The sequence below is a fragment of the Panulirus ornatus genome, chromosome 5 (assembly GCF_036320965.1).
Source record: "Panulirus ornatus isolate Po-2019 chromosome 5, ASM3632096v1, whole genome shotgun sequence".
NCBI lineage: Eukaryota > Metazoa > Arthropoda > Malacostraca > Decapoda > Palinuridae > Panulirus > Panulirus ornatus.
This window is the reverse complement of record NC_092228.1, coordinates 8280404-8290761: the sequence shown is the minus strand read 5'-3', so window position 1 is coordinate 8290761 and position 10358 is coordinate 8280404. Positions and strand designations below refer to the sequence as shown.

General features: G+C 52.1%; 1 protein-coding gene across 3 annotated transcripts in view; it reads right to left on the bottom strand.

The window, feature by feature from the left end:
• Positions 1–10358, bottom strand: part of LOC139748051 (uncharacterized) — a 239275-nt gene that overhangs the window by 130635 nt on the left and 98282 nt on the right. Inside the window, exon 1 of one of the 3 annotated variants that reach the window (XM_071660631.1) lies at positions 2898–3234. The exons of the other annotated variants lie outside the window; for them this stretch is intronic. Within the exon in view, the coding sequence (XP_071516732.1) occupies positions 2898–3111 (214 nt within the window). The 5' untranslated portion in view covers positions 3112–3234. Of the gene's footprint in view, positions 1–2897; positions 3235–10358 lie in introns of those variants that run through there. 3 annotated transcript variants of the gene reach the window in all.

Below are 10358 nucleotides of genomic sequence, written 5' to 3'. Positions count from 1 at the left end.
GGGACGCCCCCTGCAGACGTCTGCAACACAGTGGTGTGAGGGGGACGGTCCTGTAGACGTCTGTACCACAGTGGTGTGAGGGGGACGCCCCCAGACGTCTGCAACACAGTGGTGTGAGGGGAACGATCCTGTAGACGTCTGTACCACAGTGGTATGAGGGGGTGAGGTGTAGCCGGTCTGGGGTAAGGGCAGCACACGCGGGTGTGGTGCTATAGGAACGAAACACACACACACACACACACACACACACACACACACACACACACACACACACACACACACACACACTAGCGCTGGGCTGGTTAAGGTGGGCCGTAGTGTTCCTCCCACCTGATCTATTTCTTTATACTTTAGAACAGAAGACATACTCCCACAGGTGGTGCATACGCTCTCTCTCTCTCTCTCTCTCTCTCTCTCTCTCTCTCTCTCTCTCCCTCTCTCTCTGTGTGTGTGTGTGTGACGGGCATGGATCAACATAATATATATATATATATATATATATAATATATATATATATATATATATATATATATATATATATATATATATATGTATATATATATATATATATATATATATATATATATATATATATATATATATATATATATATATTTCTTTTCTTTCATACTATTCGCCATTTCCCGCGTTAGCAAGATAGCGTTAAGAACAGAGGACTGGGCCTCTGAGGGAATGTCCTCACCTGGCCTCGTTCTCTGGTGAAGTTAAGAGACATTCAGAGGCAAAGGCTAACGCCGGGAGACAGACAGACACAAAGACAGAGTGGCTGTCGAGGGCAGGAGAGAACATACTAACGAGCAAGAGGTGACAGACCCACAGACCAACATACAGACGAGCGGAGGCGTCACACACGCTGGCGACGACGTATACCCAAGCTGATGGTCCTCTGGGGAGGGGCATGCCATGTCCCCCTCCTCACTTACCTCCCTTCCTCCTCCACCCCACACGCACTTACCTCCCTCCCTCCCTCCCCCGCGCACCAACATCCACAACATGTCCTAAGATGAGCAACGGGAGGGGGGAGGGGTAGGAGAGGGGGGGGGGGAGGGAGGAGGGAAGATCGGGCGTGTGTTAATTTGCGGGAGGGGGAATTTTTGCTGGGGGGCAGTCGGGGGAACAGGGAAACGCTCTCACGCCTTAATGCGCGTGTGAGGACGCCCTGCAGAGCCTGGCTTGCTTACGACGACACCCCTTTCCCCCCCGCGCTGACCTGACTCGCAGGGCTGACCTGTTCTGGTGGGACTGACCTGACTGTTCACTTCAGAGGGGAGTCTACGTTTCCCTGCTACTGGAAGTAGCGCAGCTTTGGGATGCAGGAGCCTTTACAGAGGTTCTGGGGTAACAGAAACGGTTACTTGTTTACCAAATGGCGCCCTAGCTACGTCTCTTCGTTGTATATCAACTGACTGTTATATTTCTTTCTTGTATCTCCCCTGATGATGTGATTATTTCACGAAAGTGCACTTGGGAACTTATTGTGTTTCATTACCCTCTGGATTCATAGGAATATATATATATATATATATATATATATATATATATATATATATATATATATATATATATATATATATATATAATATCTGCATCAATGTTTACACTCAACAGTTAACAGGACACAAGAGGGGGAGCCACATGCTGCAGTTCACATTCTAACAACATCGTCGTCAAGTTGTGCAGGATCCAGCTGCATTAATTAACCTTTTAAGTTCTACCAACTTTTCAGACAGCTTCTGTCGTCAATAAATTGGCGAGTTGACTAGTTGGCATCTTTCGGAGTTACCAGTGTCTCTTTAAAGTGTTTTTATTTTTCTTTTAATAAATTTCAAAACTGCTCTCCTGTGATCTCAATCCCCCGCCCCCCCGGCGAGTTTCGAAATATTAGTATATAATAAATAACGTGTTTCTCTTTTAATACACTGGGATGTGATTTACTGGAGCTAAATAATTGGATTAAGAAAAAAAATATATATATATATATAATCCCATGCGACACATCATACATCAGGCAGACATTCCTAACCAACTAATAATTGGCGTTTCCATAAATTGCATTTTTATTTTCTTTCTGAGAGGAAAAATGTTCATATCATCAATCAATTTTCTTTTCTCCCATTTCCAAACGTAATACAAAGTCTTCATCGTATGGGAGAATTAATCAAGTCACAAAAGCAACGGGTACATGGCAAGAGGCGGCAGCAGGCGGGCGGGTGGGCGTGGCACAAATCTCGGCATTAGCTCGGCTCTTCTAGACGGGAGGCGGCGGCACACCGGAAAATATTTCACTTTAGACTCTAAATCCGGCGAGTAAGGATCTGGGTATCAATAACTCCGGGTTAGGGCGCGCCACACCTGCGGCCGATACTTAAATCACACTCGGGCCAAACTTACGGTTCCCGCGCGCACTGTCTGATGCTTGTAGCCTCCTGCCCGCACCACCACCAGCTGTGGTGGTGGGAATTGTAGATATAGTAGGGGGAGAAAGGTGGGCGGGAAGAATAGCCTTGTAGCCTTCTGCCCGCGGTAGTTGTGATGGAGGAGGATTGTAGTTATGGAGAGGGGGGTGTGTGTGAGGGTTGTAGCGCTCTGGTGCTGGTGAAACTTGTAACGCTGGGTGTCGACTGCCAACACTTTATACATTACACTTCTGCCAACTCTAAATACACTTCACGCCTTCCAACACTTTAAACTCCTGCCAGTAATTAACACACTGCACTCCATCAAACATTTTATACTTTGCAACTCCTGCCAACACTTTAATTCTCGACAAATGCCATCGAGAAATTAACACTGGATGATAGACAGACAAATTATTGCTTTATCAATTAGATTTACACCACACAACTTTATCAACTTACACTAATACTTTGACGTACTTGGTAAATCAAGCAGGAGGATCAGTCGTGTGGTACAAGGACCTGGGTTGTGTACCGTCACGCTGTGGGAGGTACACCCGCTTGGGATGTGTACCTTCACGCTGTGGGAGGTACACCCAACTGGACTGTGTACCGTTAGGTTGTGTAAGGTACACCCTCCTGGGCTGTGTACCGTCAGGGTAAGGTACACCCATCCAAGCTTATGTACCGTCATACACTGAAAGGTCCACCCGTCTGGGCTGTGTACCGTCAGTGTAAGGTACACCCACCCCGGACCACAGTTAGTACCGTCACGCTGCTCATGGTACACCCACTCACTCAAGCTATGTACCGTCACACACTATACGGTACACCCACATGGGCTGTGTACCGCCACACCGATCACGATGACGTCACCGTCATAAGTTTCCCCGCCGGGAGGCGCGACCAATGGCGACCCTCCGCCGTCGTTGCGTCACCGCACGCGCGGGGCGGCGATTGGTCGGACCTCCCCGTATTCGCATACGGTCATCACGCGCTGAGGTAATTGACGCCAACGACCCACATCCTGCCTCGCGTGACCCCCCCTGGCGACACACGCGCTCAGTCTCCACGCGAATTATCACCGCAATTATATGATAATTGATAATGTGATAATTGTTCTTTACAATGCCTCCTCCTCCCTCACCCACCCTACCAGGGCCGGTAATGTTGTCAAAGCCTGCTCGCTCACCCGGTCCCTCCCTCCGCCTCTCCCCCGCTTGTTCCTAGTTAGGGGGTTCGAACCCGGGCTTCTCGTGGTTCCTCTCTGTGGTAGAGGATGCCTCCGTCTGGTGGCCACGCATTCGTCACGGGTATATCATAAATGGTTCATGGAACACCCCACACCCCCCCCCCCCTTCCCTCTAACCCTTCCCTACTCCCCAAAACGGTTCATGGAACATCCCCACTCCCTCCTCCCTCCCTCTTTCCCCCACACTCCCATCGTACTCTTTTCAGCTAAAGCTTGCCAAACGTTCCGAAGCCGTTCTTGTACAATACGATAAGCTGAGGTCATGAATTGATTTCAGTTTACGAAACTCATTCATCACAGAGACTAGATTCGTCTGAACGTACCACAGAGAGGTATACACAGTGTGTTAAAGATGTGCGGTAGGGTGGTAGTGTGTGGTAGGACGGTGGTGTGGTGGTGTGGTAGGGCGATGGTGTAGTGGGGTGTTAGTGTGGCAGGGTGGTGGTGTGGTAAGGCGATGGTGTGGTAGGGCGGTGGTGTAGCAGGGTGTTTTAGTGTGGCAGGGTGGTGGTGTGGTAGGGCAGTGGTGTGGTGGTGTGGTAGGGTGGTGGTGTGGTGGTGTGGTAGGGCGGTGGTGTGGTGGTTGGTGTGGTGGTGTGGTGGTGGGTGTGGTGGTGTGGTAGGGTGGTGGTGTGGTGGTGTGGTAGGGCGGTGGTGTGGTGGTGGGTGTGGTGGTGTGGTAGGGCGGTGGTGTGGTGGTGGGTGTGGTGGTGGGTGTGGTGGTGTGGTAGGGTGGTGGTGTGGTAGGGCGGTGGTGTGGTGGTGGGTGTGGTGGTGTGGTAGGGTGGTGGTGTGGTGGTGTGGTAGAGCGGTGGTGTGGTGGTGGGTGTGGTGGTGTGGTGGTGGGTGTAGTGGTGTGGTAGGGCGGTGGTGTGGTAGGGCGGTGGTGTGGTGGTGGGTGTGGTGGTGTGGTAGGGTGGTGGTGTGGTGGTGTGGTAGGGCGGTGGTGTGGTGGTGGGTGTGGTGGTGCGTGTGGTGGTGTGGTAGGGCGGTGGTGTGGTGGTGGGTGTGGTGGTGTGGTAGGGCGGTGGTGTGGTGGTGGGTGTGGTGGTGTGGTAGGGTGGTGGGTGTGGTGGTGTGGTAGGGCGGTGGTGTGGTGGTGTGGTGTGGTGGTGGGTGTGGGGGTGTGGTGGCGGGTGTGGTGGTGTGGTAGGGCGGTGGGTGTGGTGGTGTGGTAGGGCGGTGGTGTGGTGGTGGGTGTGGTGGTGTGGTAGGGTGGTGGTGTGGTAGGGCGGTGGTGTGGTGGTGTGGTAGGGCGGTGGTGTGGTGGTGGGTGTGGTGGTGTGGTGGTGAGTGTGGTGGTGTGGTGGCGGGTGTGGTGGTGTGGTAGGGCGGTGGGTGTGGTGGTGTGGTAGGGTGTTGGTAGGTATGGTGGTGTGGTAGGGTGGTGGTGTGGTGGTGGGTGTGGTGGTGTGGTAGGGCGGTGGTGTGGTGGTGTGGTAGGGCGGTGGTGTGGCACATGGTGGGTATGGTGGTGTGGTAGGGTGGTGGTGTGGCACACGGGGGCAGCTGGTGACGCGGCTCAGCTTCAGTAATGATGTTGGTCTTGCCTTAATGACCTGCATCTCTCCCTCCGTTGCTGCTGTTACTGTTGCTGGTCTACTGCTCCAGCTGTTGCCGGTCTACTGCTCCAGCTGTTGCTGTTGCTGGTCTACTGCTCCAGCTGTTGCCGTCTACTGCTCCAGCTGTTACTGTTACTGGTCTACTGCTCCAGCTGTTACTGTTACTGGTCTACTGCTCCTGCTGTTACTGTTACTGGTCTACTGCTCCAGCTGTTACTGTTACTGGTCTACTGCTCCAGCTGTTGCTGTTACTGGTCTACTGCTCCTGCTGTTACTGTTGCTGGTCTACTGCTCCAGCTATTACTGTTACTGGTTTACTGTTGCTATATCTCCTGTTGTACTACTGCTGCTGCTGCTAATTGTTCGAGCTGATACCATCGTGAGGGAGGAAGAGGAAGCAAGTGATGGAGGAGGCGAGTGATGGAGGGAGTGGTGGTGAGGTGGGGTTGTTGGGGGAGGGGAGAGCAGGGATAATGACTGGTGAACGTGAGGGAAACCATCAGAGAGATGTTCTTACCAGTTGTCGATGATGGTGACCCCGGGCCGTGGAGGAGGAGGAGGAGGAGGAGGTGGAGGAGGAGGGGACGAGACGAGGAGAGAGGGGAGGAGGGTAATCTCCCTTGGGCCGTGGGGGGGGGGGGGAAGTTGGGGGGAAAGGGATGGTCCTTCCCCGGGACGTGGGGGAGGGAGGGGTAGAGGAGGGAGGGGTGGGGTTGTCTCACCTGGCTTACATCATGTATGGGAGGGAAGGGGTTCGTCAGTGGAAGGCTAGGGAGGGAGGAAGGAAAGGGGTGGTTATGGTACCATTTACCTCACTGGTACGTCCCACACCAACCACAAGGCCAGTACTTCGCCGGCACCACACCATGACCTCACCAGCACCACACTAGTCCCTCGCCAGCAGCACCTCGACAGCCCCCTCGCCTGCACCACAACAGGAGAGAGAGAGAGAGAGAGAGAGAGAGAGAGAGAGAGAGAGAGAGAGAGAGAGAGAGAGAGAGAGAGAGAGAGAGAGAGAGAGAGAGAGAGAGAGAGATTGGGGAGAATGTGGATTCTCATGGAGTGGGAGGGGGAGCGGACAAGTCAGGGAGACACAAGGTGTTTAAGAGTCTATACAGGAAGATGTCCCGCACCGGCGTATGACTTTGAGCACACGAGCACTGATAAGTTATCTTTACTACATCTCAACATATCTTCACTTGTGAGTAGTAGTAGTGTTGGTGATACTGTGAATATCACACGTCATACACTACTTAGAAAGAGCCATCATGTCATGCTGGCGTTCGATCACTTGTTAAACGGGGGCGTTCAACGACCAGAGGTGGTGACACCAGGCACAAAGAGGAGACATATATAAACCTGGAAACCAATTAAGAACTAAACAGTTCCGATGCCAACACGAAGTGGGAAATGGACTCCCTTTTTTTTTTGTGGAAGAGAGAGACAGTCGAATCTATTCCTGTGGACAGCTTCTGTGAAGAGTCCAAGGAAGGGAGTTGGGACATGAGTGACTTGTAGCTTTCTACATGGAGGAAAAGGTTAATCAAGGGAGAGGTGTGGTACAGCAGAAGACGTCGAGAAGGAAAAAGAGCTTAGGATGTACTATGGTTACTGATCATTACAGCCAGCCAGGGTTTGGGAGATAGTAGGAATTGCTAGAGATGAGCGTAGCAGGGTAAGCAACAAGGAAATAAAAAGAGAAACCTTGATAAGGATATACTGGACGAGTATATGCTTCTTCAACAGGTTCACCAGGAGTGAATCGTCGTCAGTTCATAAGCAGCTGATGAGGCCAGGGGATTCGGAGGGAAGTGTTCAAGCGGATGATTTAAAGATATGCGAGGAATTACACAATAAGTTCAATAGTGTACTAATAACAGGGAACATTATGATGAGCCCACACAACTGACGTGGAGAGAGGGGAGGAGTTACACAACACGACCACTCTGGTCACTCGCCCATACCAGTACCAGCCAGCCCGGTACCTCACCCATACCTGTACCAGCCCAGTCGTCACATACCAGGGAACACCACAGGTGAATCTCTGAGTGGCTGTCATTTTTCTCCGCTGGGATAATTCCTCCTTCAGGGAACTCTGAGTAAATTGTTAATTATGTTGTGTGTGGGGGAGGTGGCCGGGCGGGGCGAGTGGCCAAGGCGGGGAGTGGAGAGGTGGCCAGGAGGGGAGAGAAGAGGTGGCCAGAGGGGGGAGGAGAGATGGCCAGGCATGAGAAGAGGAGGAGGTAGGGGGAAGAAGAAGGCCATTCTGAGAGGGTAAGGTAGGGCAGGGAAAGGTGGATAGGGCACGAGAGGTTAACAAGGACATGACTGAGTGAAGGGGAGGAGGAATGGGCTGGATAGTGTCAGCGTGGTTGGTGGACGGAGGGTACATGGACACCTGCCGGGTCGTGACGACCTTACCTGCTGGAAGACAGAAATGGCACCCGAAATTTATAATCCACAGAGATGGAGACACGAGAGTAAAGCAGAGGGCTCCTCTCCACCCACAACCATAGATGGAGACAGGAGAGTATAGCACAGGGCTCCTCTCCACCCACAACCCTAGATGGAGACAGGAGAGTAAAGCAGAGGGGTCCTCCCCACCCACAACCATAGATGGAGGCAAGAGAGTAAAGCAGAAGGCTCCTCCCCACCCACCACTACATAGATGGAGACAGGAGAGTAAAGCAGAGGGGTCCTCCCCACCCACAACCATAGATGGAGACAGGAGAGAGAGTAAAGCAGAAGGCTCCTCCCTACCCACCACTATATAGATGGAGACAGGAGAGAAAAACAGAAGGCTACTCCCCACCCACCACAATATAGATGGAGACAGGAGAGTACAGCAGGAGGCTCCTCTCCACCCACGACTACAGATGGAGACACAACAGTAAAGCAGAGGGCTCCTCCCTACCCACCACTATATAGATGGAGACAGGAGAGTAAAGTAGAAGGCTCCTCCCCATCCACCACTGCTCTCCCTTCCGTACAAAGGCCAGTAGGAAAAAGCTTGGCAGGAACACCACTTACTAGAAAAAAAAAAGAGTAGATGACATGGATGTTTTCTTTCCTCAGAAAATATCACTGTAAAGGACTTTTCTCTTTATCTTATTTCAGCCGCCACATACTCTAGCGAGGGTAGATGTTTGGTTCTAAACCACACAGAATAACGGATTTGACCCAAGAAGGCATATTATATCGTCCTTCAGCCAACACTCCTATTCCCTCGTTGCTGATACCCTTAAAGTGTACGTCCACACGTGATTTAAACACGTTCATGGTCTTCACCTTGACAACGTCTGGTCATAGATTATTCCAGCGTTCTATTATTCTAAGGCTCGAAACAAAGACATGGCATCGCTTGTGACATCCTATTCTCTTTACCTGTACAACCTCATTTCTGATCGCTGTATCGCCTCCATCCAACATGAAGGTGTCTTCGTGAGTTATGGACACGATATCTGTGTGCATTTTGGGAGCTTCTGTCCCAGCTCCTCGAAGTCTGCGTTATTGGCTGTATCTTTCCTCGTGAGCGGTGGAATTAGCTTTGTTGCTCTTCTCTGCATTTGATCTCTCTCTCTCTCTCTCTCTCTCTCTCTCTCTCTCTCTCTCTCTCTCTCTCTGATAAAATGAGGTTTCTACGTAGGGGTGTGCGAGGAACATGCTACAAGGTGGGTCAGTATCCGGGGGTGTCGTCGCCCCTGGGAGGGTGTCCCAAGGAATGGGCGTCCGTCCGGTGGTGATGTCCGGGGGGCTGGGGTGATGCTGAGGGGTGGAGGAGAACGCGGCGGTATAGAAAGGAGTTCGGTGGGAAGGGGAAGAGATCAGACGTGGAAAGGGGGGGGGGGGGAGAGGGGGCAACAATTGGCGGCTAATGTGTACACCAAAGGTGAATGTTTGATGATGGGAGGGAGAGTTGGGCTGCGGGTGGCCGGTAACATCATTAAACATTACCTGGCTGGCGGCGTCTTGCGGCGTAGCGATGCTGGCGTTCGTCTGGTGTTAACTGTTACCGTTCCTCACTAGACTGAAGGATGACAGTCCCTCTCTGTCTCTCTCCTGCAGGTTTACCTCCACCGGACCTCCTCCTGGCTCGCTCGCTGCTCCAGATCACCTTCCTCGCCAGACTCTCGAAAAAAAAAAGGTCCTCACCCAACCAAGGCACCTCGAGGCCCTCACCCAACCAAGGCACCTCGTTAGACCTCACCCAACCAAGGCACCTCGATCCCCTTACCTCACCAGACCCGAGACACTCGCCTCTTCGCCTAAAATCGTCCATTGCATCTCCTCGTCGGTTCGGAAGAACATTTACCAAAGTTACAACTACCACGCGAGTCAACCCTACCATCTCAAACACTCTCAAAAATCATTCCTACTTAACTCCGCATGCACGACGGTCAGGTCAGGTCAGAAGGTGAGGCCATCATGCCTAACTGGTCATGCCGTCGTACTCAGAGGTCGCACCATCTGGTTAATGGAATCAAACTAACGTTCGAAACGGTTCGAAGCGGGATGGTATGAACTTCGAATCACCGCGATGAAGCAGCGTCGAGCCACAGGCACAAAACGCCGACACATTTTCGCCCCTTTGTCGTGTTAAATAGCGTGGGATGATGACGAAATGGCCTCCAGGCCTAGAACAAATGGCCTGCTGGCCTAGAACAAATTGCCTGCTGGCCTAGAACAAATGGCCTGCTGGCCTACAGCAAATGGTCTGCTGGCCTACGACAAAAGCCCGGTACAAAGACCTGGTCTCCCCCTATAACCAACCCCAACACCCAACTCCCCACGAGCCTCGGGTGAAAACAGCCGGATACGAGGACAGGTGTCGGAAGGGCCATCAACAGGATCACGTCGGACGCCGAAACCACAGTCCTCCCTGGACGGGCAAATGTGCGGGTGTCAGGTTGGGATTATACTCGCACTACGGCGGGGGACTGTGGGACGGACGGAGGGAGGGAGGGAGGGATTGGCGTGAGGACTGTGGGAAGGGGAAATTGTGGGTGGGGGGTGGGGATTGTAAGAGGGGGTCATGGAAGGTCGATCATCAACGTCAGAGGGTATTTTCCTAAGCTGTATTTGTATAACAGGTCAACACGAGTGGCCAGGTGTGGCCAACATGGACCC